The sequence below is a fragment of the Brachyhypopomus gauderio genome, unplaced genomic scaffold (assembly GCF_052324685.1).
Source record: "Brachyhypopomus gauderio isolate BG-103 unplaced genomic scaffold, BGAUD_0.2 sc154, whole genome shotgun sequence".
Taxonomy (NCBI): Eukaryota; Metazoa; Chordata; class Actinopteri; order Gymnotiformes; family Hypopomidae; genus Brachyhypopomus; species Brachyhypopomus gauderio.
In genome coordinates, this window is record NW_027506975.1 from 37,390 (window position 1) to 62,563 (window position 25,174).

The following is a 25,174-nucleotide window of genomic DNA, read 5'->3' on the forward strand; positions in this document are numbered from 1 at the left end:
CTCTTTCAACACACTCATAAAGGTATTTCAGGTGGTGAAAGCCTGTATATTACCTGGCTTGCGTTGAGGAACTCAGCCATGTTGAAGGTTTCGTTCATGCGCATGCTGTAGAACAGGGACCTTCCCGTCTCACAGCCCCTGAGGCACAAGCACACGCCAGCAGGATCTCAGACTCATCCCAGACCAATGACGCATTCAGGGCTTACCCACACCTGGCCCAGATTATAGCACCCAATATATAGCCAAAAGTATTCGCTCACCCATCCGAATTATCGGAATCAGGTGTTCCAATCACTTCCATGGCCCCAGGTGTATAAAATTAAGCACCTCTCACAAATGTTTGTTTTTACAAACATTTGTGAAATAATGGGTCGCTCTCAGGAGCTCAGTGAATTCCAGTGTGGAACTGTGATAGGATGCCACCTGTAACAAATCCAGTCGTGAAATTTCCTCACTCTTAAATATTCCACAGTCAACTGTCAGCTGTATTATAAGAAAATGGAAGTGTTTGGGCACGACAGCAACTCAGCCATGAAATGGTAGGCCATGTAAACTGACGGAGAGGGGTCAGTGGATGCTGAAGCACATAGTGTGAAGAGGTCACCAACTTTCTGCAGAGTCAATCACTACAGACATCCAAACTTCATGTGGCCTTCAGATTAGCTTAAGAACAGTGCACAGGGGAGTCATGGTCTGGTGGTAGGGAACTGGTCTTGTGAACGGAGGGTCGTGGGTTCGATTCCCAGACCTGAGGCCATGACGGAGGTGCCCCTGAGCAAGGCTTTTAAGCCTCAATTGCTCACTTGTATAAAAATGAGATAAAAATGTAAGTCGCTCTGGATAAGAGTGTCTGCCAAATGCCATAAAATGTAAAATGTAAATGCACAGAGAGCTTCATGGAGTGGGTTTCCATGGTGAAGCAGCTGCATCCAAGCCATACATCACCAAGTGCAAGGCAAAGCGTCGAATGCAGTGGTGTAAAACACACCGCCACTGGACTCTAGAACGGAGGTACGTACTCTGGAGTTAAGAATCACACTTCTCCGTCTGGTAATCTGATGGATGAGTCTGGGTTTGGCGATTCCCAGGAGAATGGTACTTGTCTGACTGAACTGGGCCAAGTGTAAAGTTTGGTGGAGGGGTAAATTATGTGTAAATTATGGTGTGGGGTTGTTTTTCAGGAGCTGGGCTTAGTTCCAGTGAAAGGAACTCTGAATGCTTCAGCTTGCCAAGACATTTTGGACAATTCCATGCTCCCAACTTTGTGGGAACAGTTTAGAGCTGGCCCCTTCCTCTTCCAACATGACTGTGCACCAGTGCACAAAGCACGATCCATAAAGATATGGATGGCAGAGTCTGGTGTGGATGAACCTGAGTCCTGACCTCAACCTGGTAGAACACCTTTGGGATGAATTAGAGCGGAGACTGAGAGCCAGGCCTTCTCGTCCAACATCAGTATGTGACCTCACAAATGCGCTTCTGGAAGAATGGCCAAAAATCCCCATAAACACACTCCTAAAAACCTTGTGGACAGCCTTCCCAGAAGAGTTGAAGCTGTTGTAGCTGCAAAGGGTGGACCAACGTCATATTGAACTCTGGATTAGGAATGGAACGTCACATCAGCTCATGTGGGAGTCATGGCAGGTGAGCGAACACTTTTGGCAATATAGCGTAGAACCTTTCTGCGTCACCTCCATTTTAACATATGTTAAGCACAATTAATGTGTTTGTATTCTGTAATCAGAATCTGTTGTTTCTTCCAAGGTTATCTGAGAAATCTGAGTATGTAATTACAGCTCGGCAGAATCAACAAAATGTTCTTAACGCATAAAAATATCAAAATCCCTCAAATTGAATCACTCAAACTACGTAAACTGTATCGAATGTGATCATTTATGTATCGTTACACCCACAGATGGAGGCAAATAAAAACTCATAATGCATAAAACGTGAACTGTACCACAGACCATGGATGGGAAACACCAGGAGGCTTTTGGCAGAGTTATCTGAGATCTTCGTATATTTCGACGTGTCTCACCGATATATCTCGAGCGTGCTGATGGCTGGTTTGCCGCGTGTGAAGTCTGGCGTGGCGGTGCTGTTGGGGCGACTTGCGTGGTGAGCTAGCGTGGTGGTGTTGCTCACGCCGCTGAGAAGATGCTGCTGAGTGTCCAGCAGCTGTGACCGCAAAGCAAGAAACACGTGCGTGAGATGTGAGTGACTAGTGGTCCTGCTTAGCCCACTGCTTCCTCCACACCACTCCACACACCGCTCTACAACACTCCACTCCACACCACTCCACACCGCTCCACAACACACCATTCCACACCACACCGCTCCACACACCGCTCCACAACACACCATTCCACACACCGCTCCACACACCGCTCCACAACACACCGCTTCACACCACACCACACCACACACCACTCCACACCACACCACACCACACCACTCCACACACCGCTCTACAACACTCCACTCCACACCACTCCACACCGCTCCACAACACACCATTCCACACCACACCGCTCCACACACCGCTCCACAACACACCATTCCACACACCGCTCCACACACCGCTCCACAACACACCGCTTCACACCACACCACACCACACACCACTCCACACCACACCACACCACACCGCTCCACACACCGCTCCACAACACACCGCTTCACACCACACCACACCACACACCACTCCACACCACACCACTCCACACCGCTCCACAACACACCGCTCCACAACACACCGCACCACACACCGCACCACACCACACCACACCACACCGCTCCACACACCGCTCCACAACACACCGCTCCACAACACACCACACCTCACACCGCTCCACACACCGCTCCACACCACACCGCTCCACAACACACCACACCTCACACCGCTCCACACACCGCTCCACACCACACCGCTCCACAACACACCACTCCACACACCGCTCCACAACACCCCGCTCCACACCACACCGCTCCACACCACACCGCTCCACAACACACCGCACCACAACACACCGCACCACACCACACCGCTCCACACCACACCGCTCCACAACACACCACACCTCACACCGCTCCACACACCGCTCCACACCACACCGCTCCACAACACACCACTCCACACACCGCTCCACAACACCCCGCTCCACACCACTCCACACACCGCTCCACACCACACCGCTCCACACCACACCGCTCCACACCACACCGCTCCACAACACACCGCACCACAACACACCGCACCACACCACACCGCTCCACAACACACCGCACCACAACACACCGCACCACACCACACCGCTCCACACACCGCTCCACAACACACCGCTCTACACCACACCGCACCGCACCACACCACACCGCTCCACAACACACCACACCACACCGCTCCACAACACACCACTCCTCCACACACCGCTCCACAACACACCGCTCCACAACACACCGCTCCACACCACACACCGCTCCTCCACACACCGCTCCTCCACACACCGCTCCACACCACACCGCTCCACACCACACCGCTCCACACCACACCGCTCCACACACCACTCCTCCACACACCACTCCTCCACACACCACTCCACACCACACCACAACACACCGCTCCACACCACACACCACTCCTCCACACACCGCTCCACACACCACAACACACCGCTCCACACCACACACCACTCCTCCACACACCGCTCCACACACCACTCCACAACACACCACTCCACAACACACCACTCCACAACACACCGCTCCACAACACACACCGCTCCACACCACACCGCTCCACACCACACCGCTCCACACACCGCTCCACACACCGCTCCACACACCGCTCCACACACCGCTCCACACACCACTCCTCCACACACCGCTCCTCCACACACCGCTCCACACACCACAACACACCACTCCACAACACACCACACGCTCCACACACCGCTCCACACCACACCACTCCACAACACACACCGCTCCACACCACACCGCTCCACACACCGCTCCACACACCGCTCCACACACCGCTCCACAACACACCACACCACACCGCTCCACAACACACCGCTCCACAACACACCGCTCCACAACACACCGCTCCACAACACACCGCTCCACACACCGCTCCACACACCGCTCCACACACCGCTCCACACACCACTCCACAACACACCACTCCTCCACACACCGCTCCACACACCACAACACACCACTCCACAACACACCACACGCTCCACACACCGCTCCACACCACACCACTCCACACACCGCTACACACCACACCCCGCAGTTTCAGGCCCTATACTCAAAAGAACCCTCCACTTCTACTGTGTACTGCAGGCATCTTGTGCACCGCAGTCATGGAAAGGACAAATCTATTTACATTTTAAATAAATGGTAGGAATGGAAGCTGTAAAAATTAGTAACACACATTGTAATTCTGGGTTGAATATTCAGGGTTGTGATTCCAGTGTGACTGTTCAGGTTTGTAATTTTGGCATGAAAATTCAGGTTTGTGATTCTGATATGCAAATTTCTCATTATTGTATGAATATTCATGTTTCCAACTATTCCATGAATATTCGGGATTGTAATTTACCATGAATATTCAGGATTGTGATTCGGTCATGAATATTTGAGGTGTCCTATACATCCTATTCTAGTTCACCTCGAAAATCTCTCCATTTATCCAACTTCGACAGCAGAGCGCGTGAACGTTGCCTCCGAGCAGCAGGTTGACGAAGACCATGATGATGAAGAGCCAGGAGAAGACAAATGTCATACCCGCAGCACTGAACACAGAGCGAGAGGGAGAGCTAATGGCTATGTGTGCCTTAGATCACAATGGACTAAAAGAACCATCACACCACATGCAAATGCTTCATGTCTTGAACCCTCTAAGAGAGTGAAAGACACGAGTCTGCTCTGCTACGCCGACCTTTGACCTTTGGAACACTCACGCATGGAGCAGGTTAACAGCAGTCGATCTCATCTGGTCCAGCAGGTGAAAGGGATAGAGGGTGGGGCGCATCGCCACGGACGCCCCGATGACCAGCCCAGCTAGCATCAGCAGGGCTATGACCAAGATCAGGGTGCAGAACACCACCGACACCGACCACCTATAGGGGGCGACAAAAACAGAAACCCAGTAATTGGTACACTGAGCTCTTCAGGGCTGTGCTCCAAATAGCCTACAACATGCGTACTCGCATACTGATTAGTCCCCAAATCAGTATGCAGTATACAACCAGGATAAATGTTCCAAGTGCGCTAAAGCCACCCGGATGACGCACTGCTCTGGCAAATATTCCATTGACTAGATATCTTCGCTCTGTACAGCATCCCAGCATGCAATGTGTCTGTTTATATATTCAGCCAGACTTTTTCAGGACAGTTACCTGACATAGTCGTAGTAAACAATGTCCGCCTGAGTTTTGTTGAGCGCGATGCGCAGCTGGGAAGAGGTTGCTGAGAGGAACGTGAGGGAGGGCAGACGTCTGCTGTAGTTCCTGAACACCATATGCACTTGGTCAAGGACCGCCAGCAGCCCTACCAAGGGGACGAGAAATATGGGGAGGGTGTGGTTCGAAACTGTACAGTTCAAAGAGTGGGCGAGTGCACATGTGGATGAGTGGGTGAGTGGGCAAGTAAACGAGAGGATGAATGGGCAAGTGGATGAGAGGATGAGTAGGCGAGTGAGTGGGTGAGTGGATGAGTGGGCGAGTGAACGAGTAAACGAGTGGGCGTGTGGACGAGTAAACGAGTGGGTGAGTGGACGAGTGGGCAAGTAAACGAGTGGGTAAGTGGGCGAGTAAATGAGTGGGCAAGTAAACGAGTGGGCAAGTAAACGAGTGGGCAAGTGGACGAGTGGGCGAGTAAACTAGTGGGTTAGTGGACGAGTGGGCGAGTGGGTGAGTGGGCGAGTGGACGAGTGAGCAAGTAAACGAGTGGGTAAGTGGGCGAGTAAACGAGTGGGCAAGTAAACGAGTGGGCAAGTGGATGAGTGGGCGAGTGGACGAGTAAACGAGTGGACGAGTGGACGAGTGGGCGAGTGGACGAGTGGACGAGTGGGTGAGTGGACGAGTGGGTGAGTGGACGAGTGGGTGAGTGAACGAGTTGGCAGTTAGTGGGCCGCGGCCGCTCCCCATCGCTCTCACCATGCGTTTGGAGCGCAGTCTGATTGGAGCACGCTTCAGCAACGGAGCTGGAAAACGCTTCAGCCTGGAGATACGGGGAAAAAACACGCTTGAAATGACTGTGGACAGGACGAAGACTGTGATGGACACACAGGCCTACTTTGACCTACCTGTGGTAGAACGTCTTCAAAGCCAGACACAAAGCTCAGCTTATCCACCATTGCATCCACACTGGGAATCTACAAAGAATAATAATAAATTGTTGTTTTCCCACAATTATATGTCTAGAGAGGACTGGTTTTTTGAAAAACATTTCAATATGGAACTGACTGAAAATTGCACATAATGTCTGTAAGCTGATGTGACCAAGACATATGAGCATGTTGTGATCATTTATTATATTAAACTTCATCAAATGAAACTCCTTGCTTAGATACTGGTTTGACGCTCGCATACTGGTTTGATTCCTGCTTGTTCCACACGCTGCTTGTGACCTGAGTTACAAATATCTGAGTGACTGTATGGAAGAATTACGGTGTTAAAAGAACAAAACAACACAAAAGTGTGTTGCCATGACGTTGCCATGCCGTTTCCCAGGCCTGGTATCCTGCGGGATCATCCCACCATGTTGTAATCAGCATCTGTCTCCAGGGCGGCGCCGTCCAGGGTCCCGCAGTCCTGCGTGCACCAGGCCCGGAAGCTGTGCAGGAGGTCCTGCATGTTCCGAAGCTGGTCCTGCATGAGCCTGTACTCCGCCTGCATGCTCCTCCTCGTCTTCTGGACCTCCAGCAGGTGGCGCTTTGCACCACTAACATCTAATGGCAGATATGAGAACAGATAACTGATACCATTATAGGGAGCCAAGCAGTACATAGTGTTGCTGCTGACTAGCTTCAGAAATATTGAAGAGAACTTTAGACAGAAAGGACCCTGGTAACACGTTCCATGTGTGAGAGTGTGTGTGTTTAGTCCTGAAGGAATGAACAAACACACCTTGGACACTGAGGTTCAGAAAGCTCACAGCATCGTCGACCTGCGGCTTAAGTGCCGAAGTGATGGTCTCACCAGTTAAATCACCAGCTCCTGTCAGAGAGAGACCAAAGGCCATTTTTCATTAATCTATACAAATGTCAACCAATCCCCGTCAGTGTTGAAAAAAACTGATTCAGAATCAAGATTTGTAAATTATCTGAATAACTCACTACTCAGTGTGTCTACGATTTCTGTCTGGAAGACGGAGAACTTGTGGATGATGGAGTCCACCTTCTGCAAGAAGGAAAAGTGAAGCTCATCACGGAGCGGATTCTGATGTCAGAGCTGCTGGAGATGGGACTGAGTGGCACATACACACACACACACACACACACAAACATGTGCACACACACACACAAACACGCACACACACCTGTGGGACGGAGGCCACCGCCTCATCAATGACGCTGATGTCGTGTCTGAGGTAGGACAGGGTCGGTCGCATGTTCTCACGCATCCTGCTGTTGGTTGTGAATGTCAGAATCACTCCAGTGCTACACACACACACACACACACACACACACACACACACACACACACACACACACACACACACACCCCAACCCCAACAGAGGCAAACATTTTAAAGACTTTTTAAATGCTGTTAAATAGATGCACTGTAAAAAAGAAAAGCCCCAAATGCATTGCCCTTACAGCAGTAAAAGGATCACAACAGAGAGGCAGGCGATCACAGAACCGTCCCGTTGGTACCAGGGCGCTACCGAAGGCAGCGGTTGGCTGTCCAGCGTGGCGTTCTTACGGTGGCGGTGCCGCTGCACGAGGACGCCGCCCACTGTTGGCATCGCCATCATGTACAGCACCGCGAGAATGAGACACACCAGGTAGCCGACCTCATAACGCATGACCTGCAGAAAGAACCGAGTCAGCCTGCTTTACGGTAACCAGCTTTACAAGAACCAGCTTTACGGTAACCAGCTTTACAGTAACCAGCTTTACAATAACCAGCTTTACAATAACCAGCTTTACGGTAAACCAGCTTTACAGTAACCAGCTTTACGGTAAACCAGCTTTATGGTAAACCAGCTTTACAGTAAACCAGCTTTACAGTAACCAGCTTTACGTTAACCAGCTTTACGGTAAACCTGCTTTACAGTAACCAGCTTTACGGTAAACCTGCTTTACAGTAACCAGCTTTACGGTAACCAGCTTTACAGTAAAACCACATGCATTTGTTTTATTTTTCTCCCCACAGCCATACTGTTAAAGTGCATTTTTTCAGCATGTATTTTCTGTGAAGAACCAATGCAAATGACGGCAGGTGTACTGTATGTTTATGTAATGTTTTATGATGATTTTAACCCAGCAGGTAATACACAGTAATACAGTAAGAGCAGAGATGTGAGGTACACGTAGTGCCAACCTCGGCCGTCCGAATCTCATTCCGGGAAGCCTGGGCTATGATGTCTGAAAGTGAATTGGAAAAATAAAAGTCACTTGGAGCAATAAAAGTCCCTCCTAGCAGTTGTTTCTTAGTGAAAATGTGCACAAAACAGATATACAATGGTGGGGCATAATGTTCACACAAAATGCTACTACTACATATATGGTCAATGTTCAATCTTAATGTTGAATTAAGACTCAGAATGTTCATTTAAATCCCCCTGTTTTCTGAAGCCACGTTTTACATATTCGTGAAGGAGAAATAAAATAAAAAGGTTCCGAAGGCCAATTTTTAACAGGAAGACGAGCGTGTTCCACGACCCACCCAAGGAGAAGTCGTAGGGCTGCACAGCCTGCAAGAAGAGGCGGGCGACGTGGTAGAGAGGCCCCAGTGGGCCCGCCGAACTGTGGAGGCGGGCCGGCGGCGGACGGGTCAGGTCCAGCTGGTACTGCGGCTCCGAGCGGTTGGGGCAAAGTGGGTCCAGAGCCGTGCAGGGATCTACGGCATGTACCAGTAGAGGAAGCAGACGTAGCAAGTAGGAGGACACCATGGCAAACGTGGATGTGGAGGAGTCCTGCAGGAGATCAGAAGATGTGCTTAACTGCAGGACCCTTGGGCACATGAGCAGGATTTTGAATTTCCAAATTTCTATACTGTTGCCCCAAGTGTCTATACTGTTGGGGTGTGCGTTCACTCTTAATGCACCATCATTCACTAGCATCGCTTCCTAATCACTTCCTTAGCGTGTGTACTACAGACATCCGTGTGAAGGACCTGTTTTGTGTGATTCACACCGAGCAAAAAGCTTGCAGAAAATGTGTTTTTGTTTTTCAGAAGGAGTTGTGCTACAGGTGTAGAACCGAAAAGGCCCTCCCACATACTTGGAACAGGGAGAATTTAATTAATGGATTTTGGTTTTCACTTTGATGATGGTAAATAACTTTCATTTTCTGTTCTGGTTTCCTCTTTCTGACATTAATGACATTGAAAAAGAGGATTAGGGGAGGATTAACATCATGATTCAATTACAAACCATCCCCAGACTTACCCCATAAACAGCCAGCACAATCCACCTGAAACACAGGGACTTTAGGCTACCTGATATATAAAACCTGTCAGGAAAACGTCCAAACACTTACTTCACAATGAGATGTGACCGTACGCCAGTACGGGGAATGAGGCTGAATGTTTTCAGAGTGTTTCAGTAGGCGGAGGTTGAGTGTCCATCAGTCAGGATCAACAGCATAAGACCACAGTTGCCTGAAAGGTTCAGAGGCCCAGCATGGTTGCAACCCCTGGGAGGGCAAGCATCCCACGTGGAGCCGGGTGTAGTAGTGAGGTGGAGAGCGCTTTTCTGCCCTCCACACTGCTCATACACCACCACTCTGTGGCACTGCGAGGATGAAGTTGGAGAGGAACTCACGCTATAACACATGCCCACAGAAATCAAAGCACTGGCCTACCCCAACAAATGTTTGTTTTCACATCCATGTAAAACTATACATAGCAGTCTCAGAAATGTCCTGTGTTACAAAATATATCAGCCTGTTTTGGTGAACATCTTAAATCCTAAAAGTAAAGGGTTGTCAGTGGTGCTTGACTTCATGATTAATGCATCTAATTTCATGATATTAAAAATGTTATGTCACGAAATAATGCAGTCCGTTCATCTGCACCCCAATGATTATTAAAAATGAATATTAGGTTTAAGGGGGGAGATACAGGTTTACAAACACACGACACCTCGAGATAAACGGTGAGCGGCGTGCTTCTCTATTCTCCGAAATAAAAACTCTTTTAATTCTGCTAGTGTTTCTACGGTTTTTATTGTCGCCTTTCCTGTCCATAAATTGTGGGTAATGTAGTGCTGAGTTGATCGATGTCGGCTTTAATTGAACAGTCCCGGTGTCGCCCGAAAACTACAACTACCGTGAACACAACACGGATGTAGCCGTTAGCGGAGCAGCTACCTCAAGGTTGTTTTAGGTTGGTACCAAGGAATAACAGCATTAAGGTATGTTGACAGTAACAATGATTTTCTATATTGTAAAAGGGTTTCAAAGCTACTTTAATTTACGAACGAAGATACAAATGCTGATTTGATTGTTAACATTAAGCTGAATTTGTAGCTGGTTGTGTGTTTATTTTGCTGAGCAGATGCGGTTGTTACTGTTTCCTTCAGCCTAAGAACAGGAGCATAGCGGCGGTTGACCAGCTGGTTCATTTAGCAACATGACGGGGAGGTCAACACTGAACACACAAAAGAAAACATGTCCAACGCATTTGATATGGCGGCTAGCTATGCTTTCATCGTTATAAATGCCAATGGAAGTAGCTAACGCAGCTAGTTCCTGAGAGAGTAGCGGTAACGCGAGCAGTAGCGCGTCAGGTTAGCTGGTCTGAACTCTCATCTCAGTCCTGTACAACTATACATACACCACCACCCACACTCATCTCAGTCCTGTACAACTATACATACACCACCACCCACCACCACCCACACTCATCTCAGTCCTGTACAACTATACATACACCACCACCCACCACCACCCACACTCATCTCAGTCCTGTACAACTATACATACACCACCACCCATCACACACCACCACCCACACTCATCTCAGTCCTGTACAACTATACATACACCACCACCCATCACACACCACCACCCACACTCATCTCAGTCCTGTACAACTATACATACACCACCACACACCATCACCCACACTCATCTCAGTCCTGTACACCTATACATACACCATCACACACCTCCACCCACACTCATCTCAGTCCTGTACACCTATACATACACCACCACACACCATCACCCACACTGATCTCAGTCCTGTACAACTATACATACACCACCACCCACACTCACCTCAGTCCTCCTGTACAACTATACATACACCACCACCCATCACACACCACCACCCACACTCATCTCAGTTCTGTACAACTATACATACACCACCACCCACACTCACCTCAGTCCTGTACAACTACACATACACCATCACACACACTCATCTCAGTCCTGTACAACTATACATACACCACCACACACCACCACCCACACTCATCTCAGTCCTGTACAACTACACATACAGCATCACACACACTCATCTCAGTCCTGTACAACTATACATACACCACCCACACTCATCTCAGTCCTGTACAACTATACATACACCACCACCCACACTCACCTCAGTCCTGTACACGCATTTGATATGGCAGCTAGCTATGCTTTCATCGTTATAAATGCCAATGGAAGTAGCTAACGCAGCTAGTTCCTGAGAGAGTAGCGGTAACGCGAGCAGTAGCGCGTCAGGTTAGCTGGTCTGAACTCTCATCTCAGTCCTGTACAACTATACATACAACACCACCCACACTCATCTCAGTCCTGTACAACTATACATACACCACCACCCACCACCACCCACACTCATCTCAGTCCTGTACACCTATACATACACCACCACACACCTCCACCCACACTCATCTCAGTATGGTACAACTATACATACACAACCACCCACACTCATCTCAGTCCTGTACAACTATACATACACCACCACCCACACTCATCTCAGTCCTGTACAACTATACATACACCACCACCCACACTCATCTCAGTCCTGTACAACTATACATACACCACCACCCACACTCATCTCAGTCCTGTACAACTATACATACACCACCACACACCACCACCCACACTCATCTCAGTCCTGTACAACTATACATACACCACCACCCACACTCATCTCAGTCCTGTACAACTATATATACACCACCACCCACACTCATCTCAGTCCTGTACAACTATATATACACCACCACCCACACTCATCTCAGTCCTGTACAACTATACATACACCACCACACACCTCCACCCACACTCATCTCAGTCCTGTACACCTATACATACACCACCACACACCATCACCCACACTCACCTCAGTCCTGTACACCTATACATACACCACCACCCACTCACCCCAGTCCTGTACAACTATACATACAGCACCACCCATCACACACCACCACCCACACTCACCTCAGTCCTGTACACCTATACATACACCACCACCCACACTCACCTCAGTCCTGTACAACTATACATACAGCACCACCCATCACACACCACCACCCACACTCATCTCAGTCCTGTACACCTATACATACACCACCACCCATCACACCACCACCACCCACACTCACCTCAGTCCTGTACAACTATACATACACCACCACACACACTCACCTCAGTCCTGTACACCTATACATACACCACCACCCATCACACACCTCAGTCCTGTACAACTATACATACACCACCACCCACACTCATCTCAGTCCTGTACAACTATATATACACCACCACCCACACTCACCTCAGTCCTGTACAACTATACATACACCACCACCCATCACACACCACCACCCACACTCACCTCAGTCCTGTACACCTATACATACACCACCACCCATCACACACCACCACCCACACTCACCTCAGTCCTGTACACCTATACATACACCACCACCCATCACACACCACCACCCACACTCACCTCAGTCACACACCACCACCATCCAGGGAGCCGTCAGCGGTGCCAGCTTGAACTCATAACGCCAACAGATGTCCTCAGATCCGGTGAGCTAGCTGGCGCTAGCAAGCTGGCTAATAGTTCATCCCAAGTGGATCAAGAGATCAGCTATGGTCTAGAAAGACTAACGAGCTGTGGGTCACCGTATCCACCGGCACGCTGTCTCGCTAATTTTAGACGTGTTTGGGTGTGTGTGTGTTCAACCACAAGATCACACCCGGTGTGGCAGCGTCCAGCCCACACTGTGTGTGAGGAGACGGGGCTCACCTGCTGTGTCCAAACGGACCGCTGGTGCCATTCAAGCTTTTATTTATTTACATGGTTATTTATCATACCGTTTTTTTTTTTTTTGCAGAAACCAGCTGTCTTTAACATTTTCATAAATGTTCATTCTAATAGGCCAAATTACCTGTAAGATAATTTGTGCCTTACTGTCTGTGACCCTCAGTTTGAACATGGTGATGATTCAGTTATCTGGGTGTCTGACCCTTCACTGGAACTCTCTTCTCCTTCACGCTCTTCCTGCCCCCTCCTGACTGACCGCCGTACCTCCTGACTGACCGCCGTACCTCCTGACTGACCGCCGTACCTCTTTCACGATGAGAACGTTACCAATCATACATCTGTTTTTTGTTATTCTTAACCAGTTGTTTTACGCCACATCTTAGTTCTTGGGTATTTAAGCAGCTGTCTTCTTTAATAACCTTTAGACCTCTTTCCTCTTTCTTTTTGTGTTGTGAATCTGTTCTCCTGACACCAGCTACGTAACGTTGAGGTCTGCTGTTTGTGAACCCTGGTGGCTATAGTCTATATTTAACATGAAACGGCACTAAGGTCTACCTTCATATCTAATTTACATATGTTATATAATAATATTGCTATCTACATGATCTACATCTGAACTGACATCTTCAGTATCAACAAACTGATACTATATGTAGGCTATTTTTGTACTCTTGTAGCTGACCGTATATAAGAGAATCTCTTGTTTCAAACTGCTACAGCACATCATAGATTCAAATGATTAATGCTTTTGGTTCGAGCGAAACTTGATCTGTTCTTAAGCTGTTAAGAAACAGAACACCATTCATTCCCACTGCCGTTTCAGGTTGGGTTTTTGAACACACCCATAGGATCTGGTGTCTTCCGCCTTGCTCAGTTTCAGTACACAGGCAGTTTCACAGATCCGTGCCAGGAAAAGGGGTTTTTCTTTTCACAGAATTTTCTCTGGTGTTCTCAGTTGAAGCGCGTCATCTGTCCTGGTTTTAACTTCACGACTTTGGACAATTAAAATATTTGCTGTTGTCCTGTTACTGCCTTCTGCTGATGCTCTGCTCTGCCCCGCAGTGTGCCGCTACACCGACTGTGCCTGACATCGGTGGGGAGCGGGACCCCCGTCGTCCTCAGATGCCCCTCCCCCGTGTGTCCCGACGCGCCGCTCTCCCCCCGACACCCAGTCTCTGCCCACACGTCTGCCAGGCCCCGCCCGCCCCGCACGCCCCTCCCCCCCATGAACAGGACGCGCCCACCTCCCCGCCGGCCCAATGACCGCCTGGATCGTCCTGCCCGTGAGCCTGGCTGCCTTCTCCATCACGGGAATATGGATCGTGTGAGTAAAGGGATAATGCAGGAGCCCCCTGTCTCCCTCCCCCACTCCTGCACCACACACTGTCTAGTGTTCACACAATCTTGAACTCAAATGTAGAAATGAAGCTTCGCGCTGATCGGCCACCTTTCTCCAGTTTTTCCAGGAAAAGGTTTTTTTTTTCCTAAACTGGAAATTGATTAGTGCATGAACCGGAAGTAATTTTTTCTAAATGCTTATGGAGTTTGGGTGGATATTTAAAAGATTGAGATTCTTACAAGATTGAATAATTCCCAGCGTTGTATAATCCAAGTTCAGAAAGTAAAAGTCCTCACCAGGATTTTGCTCAATCTTGCTAGATTTTTTAATTAGTGCAATCCAGGTAAAATTACTGGACTCAACACAGTCCAGGAAGCCTGAGCAAAATCCTGGTGAGGACTTTTACTTTCTGAACCTAGATTATACAACTCTGATCATTCCTGATTGCATCCATACTGTACCATCATACATACTGTATGATGTATTGGACCCAGTACTTGAGGGCCCCTCGTCAAATCCAGTATCTTACACTGTTACCTCTTATTTATCCATTGTTTCTGTAGATACGCTATGGCTGTGATGAACCACCACGTTTGTCCCGTGGAAAACTGGTAAACATTCTCGGTGCATTTCACATCAGACTTTTCTCCCAAAATGCTGTGCAGCAGAACGGCTTAGAGACGCTGTCATCCACAGGTTCTACAACACGACGTGCTCGGAGGAGACAGCCAAACCGGGCTTCCCCAAAACGTGCTGTACCATTCAAGACATCCCGCTCATCAGGTAAGGCCCACACGGGTACCCTGAATCGGACCAGAGGGAGCAGGTCCAGCATAGCTAGCAAAGTTTCATTCTTTTAGACAGGCTGTCCCATATGGGTGTGATCAGCAGTTCCGATATCTTATCTCTGGACATGGAAATGGACCGCAGCGCAATCCATAATCTCAGTGAGATTATGTACATCTGTGGATTATGTACCTGTGATTATATTCTGGATTACACAGTCGCGGTTTCCTTTGTGGTGTGATTTGACTACAAAGCTGATTTGCTTTCGTTGAATCAAGCAAGTGGAAGAAGTGACCATAAGCACCTGTCGCACTGAAACCTGCCACGCTAATGATGTGAGGGCGAGTTGCTTTGAGTTGTGGTTCACCGAGTCCCGGGTCTCTTCAGTCAATGGTCTATCGAACAGCCACACACTTTACCAACTCGTATAGAGAACAAACTAAAATCCCAGCAGCCACTTTAATAGCAACTTTTCTTCCTTCAGATTTTCCCCCATAGAAAATATTAATATTTACATATTAAAATCTAAATGCCACAAAATGTCACCATGGTTCCCTCTCATGCAGACACTCGTATATAGTACTGACCAGAGGTGGAAAGAGTACTGAAAAATTGTAATTAACTAAAAGTATCTTTACTTTGCCTAAAATCTACTCAGAGTAAAAGTAAAATTACCCATCTCAAAATTTACTCGAGTAAAAATACAAAATTACTTCATTTAAAATGTAATTTGAGTAAACGTTACTTAGTTACTTTCAGTTATTTAATGCATGGACGAATCATGAACCAAATTCAGCACAAGTTGTTTTAATTGATTTCAAAGTGTATTTAAGTGCACATCCACACTTGCAAAAAGATCAGCTGAGCTCAGGAACATACTTCCTCACAGCACAAGGACAGTCACAACCTGTACCATAAAGTGCAAACAATTTTCAGTTCTATTGTCCAACGGACAACACTATGATAAAAATAAAGAAATTTAAATTACAAATTATTCAAAAAACAAAATCCACACAAAATTAAGTGCCCACAAGATGCCACAAATCAAACTAAAATGCAACAAGATTCCACTACTCACAATAAAATGCCCACAGGATCCCACATCAAAAAATTTTAAATGCTCATAGGATCCCACAATTTAAAAGTAAGTGCTCATAGGATCCATTATTCAAAATACAGTGCCCACCGGATCCCACTATTCACAATAAAATGCCCACAGGATGCCACAACTCAAAATAAAATATAAAATGATCACAGGATCCCACATCTCAAAATAAAACAAAATGCACAGGATTCCACTATTAAAACGCTCACAGGATCCAACTATTCAAAATATAGTGCTCACAGGATTCCACTTTTCACAATAAAATGTCCACAGGATCCCACAGAACCTGATAGATAGAAGAAAAAAAAGAGCATCAGATTATGACCTGATTACGAGACAATGGACAGGGTGCGCGCAAGGCAAGACCACGCAATTGGCTTTCAGTTCCGGGACTCAGAAGTTTTCATTTCTGCCCGCATTTAATTTTTCACCATCAATATTTTTTACTCAGTAAAGTAAAACTACTTAGGTCAAAATTTACTCAAGTAAAAGTAAAAATTACATATTTCAAAAACTACTCAGAAAATTACAAATTACTCATAAAAAGTACTCAATTACAGCAATGTGAGTAAATGTAATTAGTTACTTTCCACCCCTGGTACTGACAGACAGAAGAGTCTGCATACACACTAATACACAACACTGGTAGTCACACACTGCAACATACACACTAATACACATAATAACACTGTAGTCACACATTAACAGTATTAACCAACTACATACACATTAACGCTGGGCTATGTTCACATAGCAGGCTAAAGTGTTTTTTTTCCTGTTCTCCATCGGTGACATGTTTGACTTTTCAATGAATGTGAACAGTCAAAAACACACATTTTCAATTCCTATTTGGGCCGCTTTCATACGAGGTACGGTGACAACGAGGGAGGGTTTGAGTGTGGAGAACTGAAGTGCTTAACCGCCCTGTAAGACAATAGCGACTTACACTCACCCAAACTGGGCAACCAAAGCAACCAGTTAGCAACAGTTGTGTGTGCTCACTGCCATGCTGTCGTAAAGCTGTGTGTGTCTGCATGGTGTGTGTTCACTACTGTGCTGTCGTAGTGCTGTGTGTTCGTGAGGTGTCTGTTTTAAATATGCTGGTGTTTTAATGTTCTGTTTACTGGTTTACGCTGCAGTAAGTGCGGGTCCTATCCACCTGAGAGCTGCCTCTTCAGCCTTATTGGGAACGTGGGAGCCTTCATGGGTAAAGGACACACACACACACACACACACACACACACTGTCAGAGGAGCTGTGATACAGGGGCGAGTAACAGACTCAGGCCTCCAGCATCAGTCCATTCACACTTCATCTTCTCCGGTGTCGTATGCTTCCACCATCCGCTCATATCCGTTTCTCTCTCTCTCTCCCCCTCTCCGTCTCTCTCCCCGCCTCTCTGCCGCCCTCTAGTGGTTATGGTGTGTCTCCTCCGCTACGCTCAGATCATCGAGCACAGTCACCACTGCTGGACAAACACCAGCGGCCTGGTGTCGGGCTTCAGTAACGCCGTGGGACTGGTCATGGTGGGCAACTTCCAGGTGGGTGTGTCCACTGTGCAGCCTTTATAACGCCTGTATGACGACCTCGTGCCTCCCCGATAGCCCTCAGATACCTGCTGCAGGCCTCCAGAACCAGCAGCTCATCGATCCAGTGGTGGTACCAGCACAAGGCCATGTGCAGAAGGCACTATGAATATTTAGAAGGATCTTCTGATGTAGCAATATGACAATTCATATGTCAGTTGATTTTATTTACAGGTGCCTATTGCTGACTTTTAGAAAGCCGTCCATGATATATCCTCACTAACCTTAGACATAATCTGTGTCCAGAATTGGTTTAAGGCTTAATCAATGTCATGATCAATTAAGGCATTCTGCTAACGAGCCTCCCACCCGCTGCGTGTGCAGGTGGACCACGCTAAGACCCTGCACTACGTGGGAGCGGGCGTGGCCTTCCCCGCCGGCCTGCTGTTCGTGTGCCTGCAGTGCGTGCTGACGTATCGCGTAGCCGTCACCACGCTGGACTACTGGATGGCCCATGTGCGGGTCGCCCTGGCCGCCGGATCCCTCATCTCTCTTGTCCTCAGTATCCTTCCAGTGCAGGGCTTTTGCCAACCGGGCTTTTTCCCAATGAAAATTTGAGAACAAAAAATGCAGAACAAAATTGGCTGCAGTCTTCTCTCAGCATTTAGAACACTCTAAACTACATTTAGAACACACCATAGAACATTTGGAACACTCTAAACTACATTTAGAACACACCATAGAACATTTGGAACACTCTAAACTACATTTAGAACACACCATAGAACATTTGGAACACTCTAAACTACATTTAGAACACACCATAAAACATTTAGAACACTAAACTACATTTAGGACACACTAAACTACATTTGGAACATGTCAGGTGAGGGGTTTTTATGAGGTTGTGCGTTCCAGCCCCTATGCTTCACATGGTGCTAGTAACACAATGGTTCCTTTCCCAGGGATCACACGTACTGTCATACTGGTAAATATTTAAGTTGCTCTAGATAAGCGAGCCTGCCAAACGACTAATTGCACATGACTAATTCATATATAATTCAGACCTGTAGAACAAAGCGCGCTGGTGGTAAGCAGCATGATGTCACTACTGTGTTCCCTAACCGCTGATCTCAGGTGGAATCTTCTTCATCCACGAGAGCTTCGTCCTGCAGCATGCCGCTGCCATCTGCGAGTGGGTCTTCACCGTGGTCATCCTCGTCTTTTATGGCACCTTCACCTACGAGTTCGGCACCGTCACCAGCGAGACCATGTTGGCCGGCCTCCAGCGGAACCTTCCCCACGGGGCCGGGGTCATCCTCGGGGGCGGGTCCAGAGGTCTTGGGGGTGGGGCTACAAAGGGGCTGAAGTCACCAGGGGGGAGCAGCACCTCCACACATCTGAATTGCACACCGGAGAGCATAGCTATGCTTTAGTTACACACATACACACACACACACACACAGAGTGGTGCTGCCTAAAACTTAAAAACAGATACTTCACAAGCAATGAGTTTCACTACTCTAGTACCTGGGCATCATACAGCTTAGTGGATTGATTGCTTGGACACGCCTACTGAAAAGCGGGTAATTAGTGGTCAACCCGAACTAGCCGGAGTGGAGCAGGGACTCCACTGTGCCGCGCACCTCAGGGTTTTCTCCACCACTGCCCGGACTAGTCTCACCGCCCGGATTCCTCAGCGCCGTGGACACCGTAGTATTCATCACCCTCCCTCCAGCTTTTGACCCTGCTATGCTGACCTGACCCCCCCAGAGGCATTCGGGCCAAACACAAACAACTCTGGCTACACTTTTTTATTTCAGCTGTTTTTTTACGTGATGTCAAAGTCAGTTTCAATTTTGTTTCAGAAGTTCAGAAGTGGTTCTTGGGATTCGTTGTTGCCCCAATTGTAGATTGTAGAGGTTTTTTTTTTTAACTGTCATGTTTGCACAAGGGAGACGTCTTTCTCTCCTGTACTGTATGGCCAACCTCCTGCTTGGTAAAAGGAATTTTTTTTGCACGTTACACAATGAATGAAATCATAATGAAACGTTTTTATTTCATTTCTTCTGTCTTTTTAAATGCTTATTTGTAGCGCATTAATTAGAGGTCCCCTACTCTGAAAGAATGAGGGGTGATGGATGTAGTTTCTAAATTGTTGCAGGACGTATCTGAGCTTGACTTGCGCGCACATTCAGTAGAACAATATGAGGAAGTCAAACTTGATAATACAATAGCTTCCCATTGTGAGACTGAGCACGTTATATATATTTTTTTGCTTGCCAAAGCTCTTGCTCATGCCTATAAATCAGATAGCCATTTTCTTTGGGTTATCAGTAACCACTGATTTATAAGTCACATGACTTGTCTGCCGGTTGGTTTTTTTTTCTTTTCTCTAGTTCATTTCCTCTCTGTATTATAGGTCAAGAGTCACATGATTCATAAGTGTCCATATCTTTCCATACCTCTCTATTCCCTAAAGTTACATATTTTCTTCTGGCTTTAAAAATCACACGGTCTATATTCTGTATAATAATGAGGCCGTTCTGACCTGGTTTTTTTTTTTTTTCTTTTGCCTTTGGCAAGTGCTTTTTGTCTCTTGGACATTCACATTGTTGCCATGTTCATAGTGAAGTCGGGCTAACCAAAGCAGCTCCGTTCATCAAGTGTTGGGATTTTTCCCGCGTAGCCACTAGGAGACCCGAGTGTCACGAAGGGCAGTGCCAACGGTCAACAGTCATGTTTACCAGTACTGTGGTCCACCTGAGCCCTAGAATCTTAGCGGTCTCCTGGTTGGTTCCTAGGAAACCATGGTTGAATGTTCTGACATGGGACTTGTTCGGGCTGTAATCTCCCGTCACCTGCCCGACAGCCACAGTGCAGCTCCAGTGGATTTCCATTCAAACCAGATCTAACCACAGTGTAAAGCTACTTGTAGTTTTTGATCCAGTTCAAAAACTTGGGTGTAAACAAGCCTGTTGCATTTACTCAGGACTGTATGGATTTAGTCACCACTACATTCAAACCAAAATGTTAGCAACATGAATAGCTTTCAGCACTATTACTTTTGAGCCACTACTCAGCACTCCACAGCCAACATCAGTGAAGTATTCTCACAATGTGTTTACATTTACCCGTGTGGCTACCGGACGACCATGAGGTCTGTAACTGGCGCGTGGCCAATCTCTTCAGCTTGGCCGTGTGGAAGAGAAGTAGACTCAGACCTGAGCTCACACTAAATAACCGTGTAGTCTTTGGTCAACATCACACTCCTCATGTCTGTTTGAGACCGGAGTGCTCCCTTTGAGTGACACCATTTTAGCAATGCTGCAGTCCAGCAGGGAACATGAAGAATAGCTTCCTAACTGTGTTTAACTGTTACATAACTTTACAGCCTTTTCACTTCTGTAAAGGTCAAAGGTCGCCTCACTCCTGCCAGCATTGCTTTAGGTCCCCCTTGCATGCGTTTTGTTTACCTAGATTTAAGAAGGTTTTTTTTTTTTTGGTGATTAGGAGAACTGAGTGTGCTTCGTAAAACCTCCCAAAATTCCTCTGGAGCATAGTTGTTTTGCTTTGCTCATCGTCCTAGCAACATCAACTGTATTACTCGGAGCTGAGTGCCTGCCAGTTGATTTACAGAAAACTCATGGCCCATTTTAAGGCGGTTCAATCGATTCCTAATGATCACACTGAGGAAGAACACCAACAGGCTGATTGACAGGAAGGTAGCGCCGTATGTATGTTTCCTCTCCACACAGGAGTTATTTTTCAGATGCCTTTGAAAGATGAGGACATATTTTTTATCAGCATGAATGCTTGTAGTACAGGATGGTGAGAAGTGAGGTTCAAACTCCAAAACTGAAATAAAAAAAGCAATGCAGAGAATATTTTTTATTTTTTAAATCACTTATGTAAATAAGTAAGATTTATGTATCATTTCAATGATTTTCTTTGATCAGAGATTTATATTCAATTACAGTAAAAAAAAAAGTGACAATAAACAAGAATATATGTATACACACACCTCTGTCTCCTTTAGTAGTTGATAGGGACTTTTATTCTAGATGGTCTTATTTAGGCAGGACCGTGTGAGGTGAAGGGAAGTCAGTCCCTCTATCAGCACCTTTTGGCCTCCTACTCAGTCTCAGTATGTGCTAATGGCACTGCTAGTTTATAACACAGCGGATGCAGATCAGGCCCAGATAAGAGTGAGTCCGGTAACAGGTCTCAACTTCTTGACCTTGTGTAAATTAATGGTGCCGTTATGGGCCAAGCAGGTAATTAACAGTTTCCAAATATGTTAAGAGTATCCTGTCAGCACAGAATCGAATAAAGCCCACTCACGCAAGATGTCGTCCAGATGTTTTTGAGGACTCGGACACAATTCCTGGAAGAGTGCGGTTTGAACCCTCCAGGTCACATCTAGCTTGCAGCAGCCAAAAAGCATCCCCTCGATTTTTTTATCCTGTCTTTTAATCTGCACTTTAAATGCCGTTAAAGGGTCGGAGTAAAGCGATGAAGAAAGTGAGGATGATGATGCCAGCTTTCCTCTGCGATTTTGTGTTTGTGTGAACATTAAAACAAATATTAAAAGAAGTCGAATCTATATTTAAAAGTTTAGACAAATAACACTTTGTGCTTTTGCATACAAAATGTAACCTTTACATGTTTTTAAATAGCAAATTGCTTTCAAGTAGAAGGAAAATCTCACTTTCACAGCATGGTCCTTTCTTGGTCTATGAACCAAACGTTGCATAATGACAGACATATATGACAAGGCAGGATATCAAAGAAGCCCTGTGACTAAAGTGTGTGTGTGTGTTTGTGGTAACACGGTCATGTATACATGGCTCCATGCAGATCCTCCAGCCGATGTTCTCTCTGTCTTCTCCGCTCCTGCACAGCACAAGGACACAGATGGGAGATTAGTGGTCTTAATGTTTGACGGCAGCAGCAAGGAGAAAGACCCCAAGACAGTTCCTGGGGTCCTGAACTCTAATCCGTATTTACGTGAATGTCACCATCCCAACTTTACAAGACTGATGACGTAGTGCCCAAAACCAGAATTACATTATCATAAAATTACGAGTGCCATTATAAAACTACTCTCACCTTATCTTTTTTATGCTCTTCATAGTCTGGGTTGTCAGTGGGCAGTTCGAATCGACACAACGGACATGAATTGGTCTGCAGATCAATGATAAAAGCGGTTAGCTTAGCTTAGGCGTGACCCCACGGGTTCTTCAGGGCGTCGGGTCGTCTCTCACCTTCCCGAGCCAGGGCAGGATGCAGCTGGAGTGGAAGAGATGTTTACATGGCATCTGCCGCACCGTCTCACGCTCCTCAAACTCCAGTAGGCACACAGGACACTTCACACCCCTGTCTGGACACGGAGACCGAGAGAGACCGGAAGGTGTGTGTGTGTGTGTGTGTGTGTGTGTGTGTGTGTGTGTGTGTGTGTTTGTGCACGCCAGGCACGGACTCTAACCACCAGCCACAGACCCAGCGGATAGAACTGGTTCAAACCGCCCCTTGCACTCACTACAGGTAAAATTTCCATGTGCTCAACCACACTGAACATGATCTTCATAACAGACCTACATGACAAACAAACAAACCCTTGCAGTGAGCATGCACAATCAGGTTTCTCTTCTTTTTCTAATTACATTTTCTGCTGTTTCCATCAGGAAAAAAATGACATTTGGTTCGTCTGATACATTGGAATACTTCACAGAGCAAGCAGAATTTAATCAAAAGTTAACACCATCCAAATAAGAAATAAGTGGAACGCACACTTTGGGCTTGTGCTGTAAGGCTTACTGAGAAACCCTGCTGATTGCAATGCTCACCTGCCAGGCGTTTCTCCGCAGCGCAGGCGTGGGTGGTGGACCTTACCTGCTTGCTGGGGGGATATGACGACCAGGGCCAGACTCTGCACCACCGCCCTCGCCGCGGGAGGTGGAAGACGCTGGTCCCAGTCAGAAACATCCAACGACCCGGAGTCTATTTCCAAACCCTGCATCAGAGACCTAGCGTGCAAAGCCCAGCGTGTGAAGCTCTACCACCTTCTTCCTCACAATCTAGCACCGCTTGTTCCAGCCCCATCTCGTAGGAAGATGGCAGGAGAGTGAAGGTGTACGGACCTGGCCAGCTCCAGGAGCGCGTTCTGCCGGTACTGCTCTTCGGGGTTCGTGGGCTCACAGTCGTGCTCGTCGAAGTACGACGTCATTCCGGTCCGGGGACTGGTCGATCTAGGGTTAACTCGCTTCTTAAGCAGGTGAAGTCCACCTAAGGGAGGTGAGGAGAGAGCGGGTTTAAGTTAGCCGGCTAACATGATCTGGGTTAGCTGACACTTCCGACGTGACTTCTGCCTTTTTAGACCATTAAACCACTCAAAATTTTCGAGCGAGTGGAGTGTTTCACCTGCCCACCCAACTAAAGTAAAAAGGTAAACAGAATTTATTTAACATATGGACTTAAGTTAGCAACACTCAAACAGTAGCCGGCTAGCTAGGTAACCTAGGTAACATATCCGCCTATGTTGATCCCATGTACGTTAACTTAGCTAACGTAGCTAGCTGTACTATTCAGAAGTTGTCTAAACAACGCAAGCTAGGAGACTAAAAAACAGCGTCGTCTCGAAACGAGTAGAGCTGCAACCGTTTTTCTCATATGTTCCCGTGTGTGTGTGTAAAACGGGACGTACCTTGTGCTAAACCGAAAGTTCAGCTAACCCTGCGCTGTCATCATAAACGACTCGGATCTGTTACCACTTCCGGTGTGACGCAACGGCGCGTGTGGCACGAGAGGTCGCTCGCGAGCCACGTGTGCTTTGCGCGTGCGTTCAATGTTTGGTGTTTAATCCGTAGTTTCTTAGTTTCGTTCTTCGTATTCCACTCATACTAAGGAAACCAGCGTAGTAAATAAGACAAA

General features: G+C 47.2%; 3 protein-coding genes across 6 annotated transcripts in view; 1 reads left to right on the forward strand and 2 right to left on the reverse strand.

The window, feature by feature from the left end:
* Positions 1-13,304, reverse strand: part of LOC143500495 (prominin-2-like) — a 19,008-nt gene extending 5,704 nt beyond the window's left edge. Inside the window, exons 1-16 of one of the 4 annotated variants that reach the window (XM_076994645.1) lie at positions 13,165-13,304; positions 9,720-9,973; positions 8,905-9,154; positions 8,560-8,603; positions 7,833-8,044; positions 7,552-7,672; positions 7,349-7,412; positions 7,140-7,229; positions 6,771-6,961; positions 6,317-6,385; positions 6,168-6,231; positions 5,409-5,559; positions 4,971-5,129; positions 4,679-4,802; positions 2,039-2,178; positions 54-138 (exon numbers count right to left, since the gene is read on the reverse strand). In XM_076994645.1, coding sequence (XP_076850760.1) covers positions 54-138; positions 2,039-2,178; positions 4,679-4,802; positions 4,971-5,129; positions 5,409-5,559; positions 6,168-6,231; positions 6,317-6,385; positions 6,771-6,961; positions 7,140-7,229; positions 7,349-7,412; positions 7,552-7,672; positions 7,833-8,044; positions 8,560-8,603; positions 8,905-9,130 — 1,740 coding nt within the window. In that variant the 5' untranslated portion in view covers positions 9,131-9,154; positions 9,720-9,973; positions 13,165-13,304. Of the gene's footprint in view, positions 1-53; positions 139-2,038; positions 2,179-4,678; positions 4,803-4,970; positions 5,130-5,408; positions 5,560-6,167; positions 6,232-6,316; positions 6,386-6,770; positions 6,962-7,139; positions 7,230-7,348; positions 7,413-7,551; positions 7,673-7,832; positions 8,045-8,559; positions 8,604-8,904; positions 9,155-9,719; positions 10,930-13,164 lie in introns of those variants that run through there. The other 3 variants (XM_076994647.1, XM_076994646.1, XM_076994648.1) reach the window with 3 other exon arrangements.
* On the forward strand, positions 10,495-22,666 carry tmem150aa (transmembrane protein 150Aa). Its single transcript, XM_076994649.1, has 8 exons — positions 10,495-10,594; positions 14,548-14,809; positions 15,388-15,435; positions 15,521-15,607; positions 17,855-17,922; positions 18,129-18,256; positions 18,626-18,803; positions 19,379-22,666. Exons 2-8 carry the CDS (start codon positions 14,745-14,747, stop codon positions 19,675-19,677), a joined length of 873 nt encoding a protein of 290 aa, XP_076850764.1. The 5' UTR covers positions 10,495-10,594; positions 14,548-14,744; the 3' UTR covers positions 19,678-22,666.
* Positions 22,118-25,103, reverse strand: rnf181 (ring finger protein 181). Its single transcript, XM_076994651.1, has 6 exons — positions 24,948-25,103; positions 24,385-24,529; positions 24,137-24,270; positions 23,509-23,624; positions 23,354-23,428; positions 22,118-23,137 (listed from the first exon to the last, which is right to left on the reverse strand). Exons 2-6 carry the CDS (start codon positions 24,468-24,470, stop codon positions 23,078-23,080), a joined length of 471 nt encoding a protein of 156 aa, XP_076850766.1. The 5' UTR covers positions 24,471-24,529; positions 24,948-25,103; the 3' UTR covers positions 22,118-23,077.
* Between the last annotated feature and the right edge of the window lie 71 nt (positions 25,104-25,174).

Bases quoted from the DNA above. Each gene is read 5' to 3' on its own strand.
- rnf181 (XM_076994651.1), bottom strand. From the start codon at position 24,470: ATGACGTCGTACTTCGACGAGCACGACTGTGAGCCCACGAACCCCGAA. The intron at 23,625-24,136 runs GTAAGGTCCACC...CTCCGTGTCCAG, and splicing joins CATATCCCCCCAGCAAGCAG to ACAGGGGTGTGAAGTGTCCT. The intron at 23,429-23,508 runs GTGAGAGACGAC...ATTGATCTGCAG, and splicing joins TCCTGCCCTGGCTCGGGAAG to ACCAATTCATGTCCGTTGTG.
- tmem150aa (XM_076994649.1), top strand. From the start codon at position 14,745: ATGACCGCCTGGATCGTCCTGCCCGTGAGCCTGGCTGCCTTCTCCATC. The intron at 14,810-15,387 runs GTGAGTAAAGGG...TTGTTTCTGTAG, and splicing joins ATCACGGGAATATGGATCGT to ATACGCTATGGCTGTGATGA. The intron at 18,804-19,378 runs GTATCCTTCCAG...CGCTGATCTCAG, and splicing joins CCTCATCTCTCTTGTCCTCA to GTGGAATCTTCTTCATCCAC.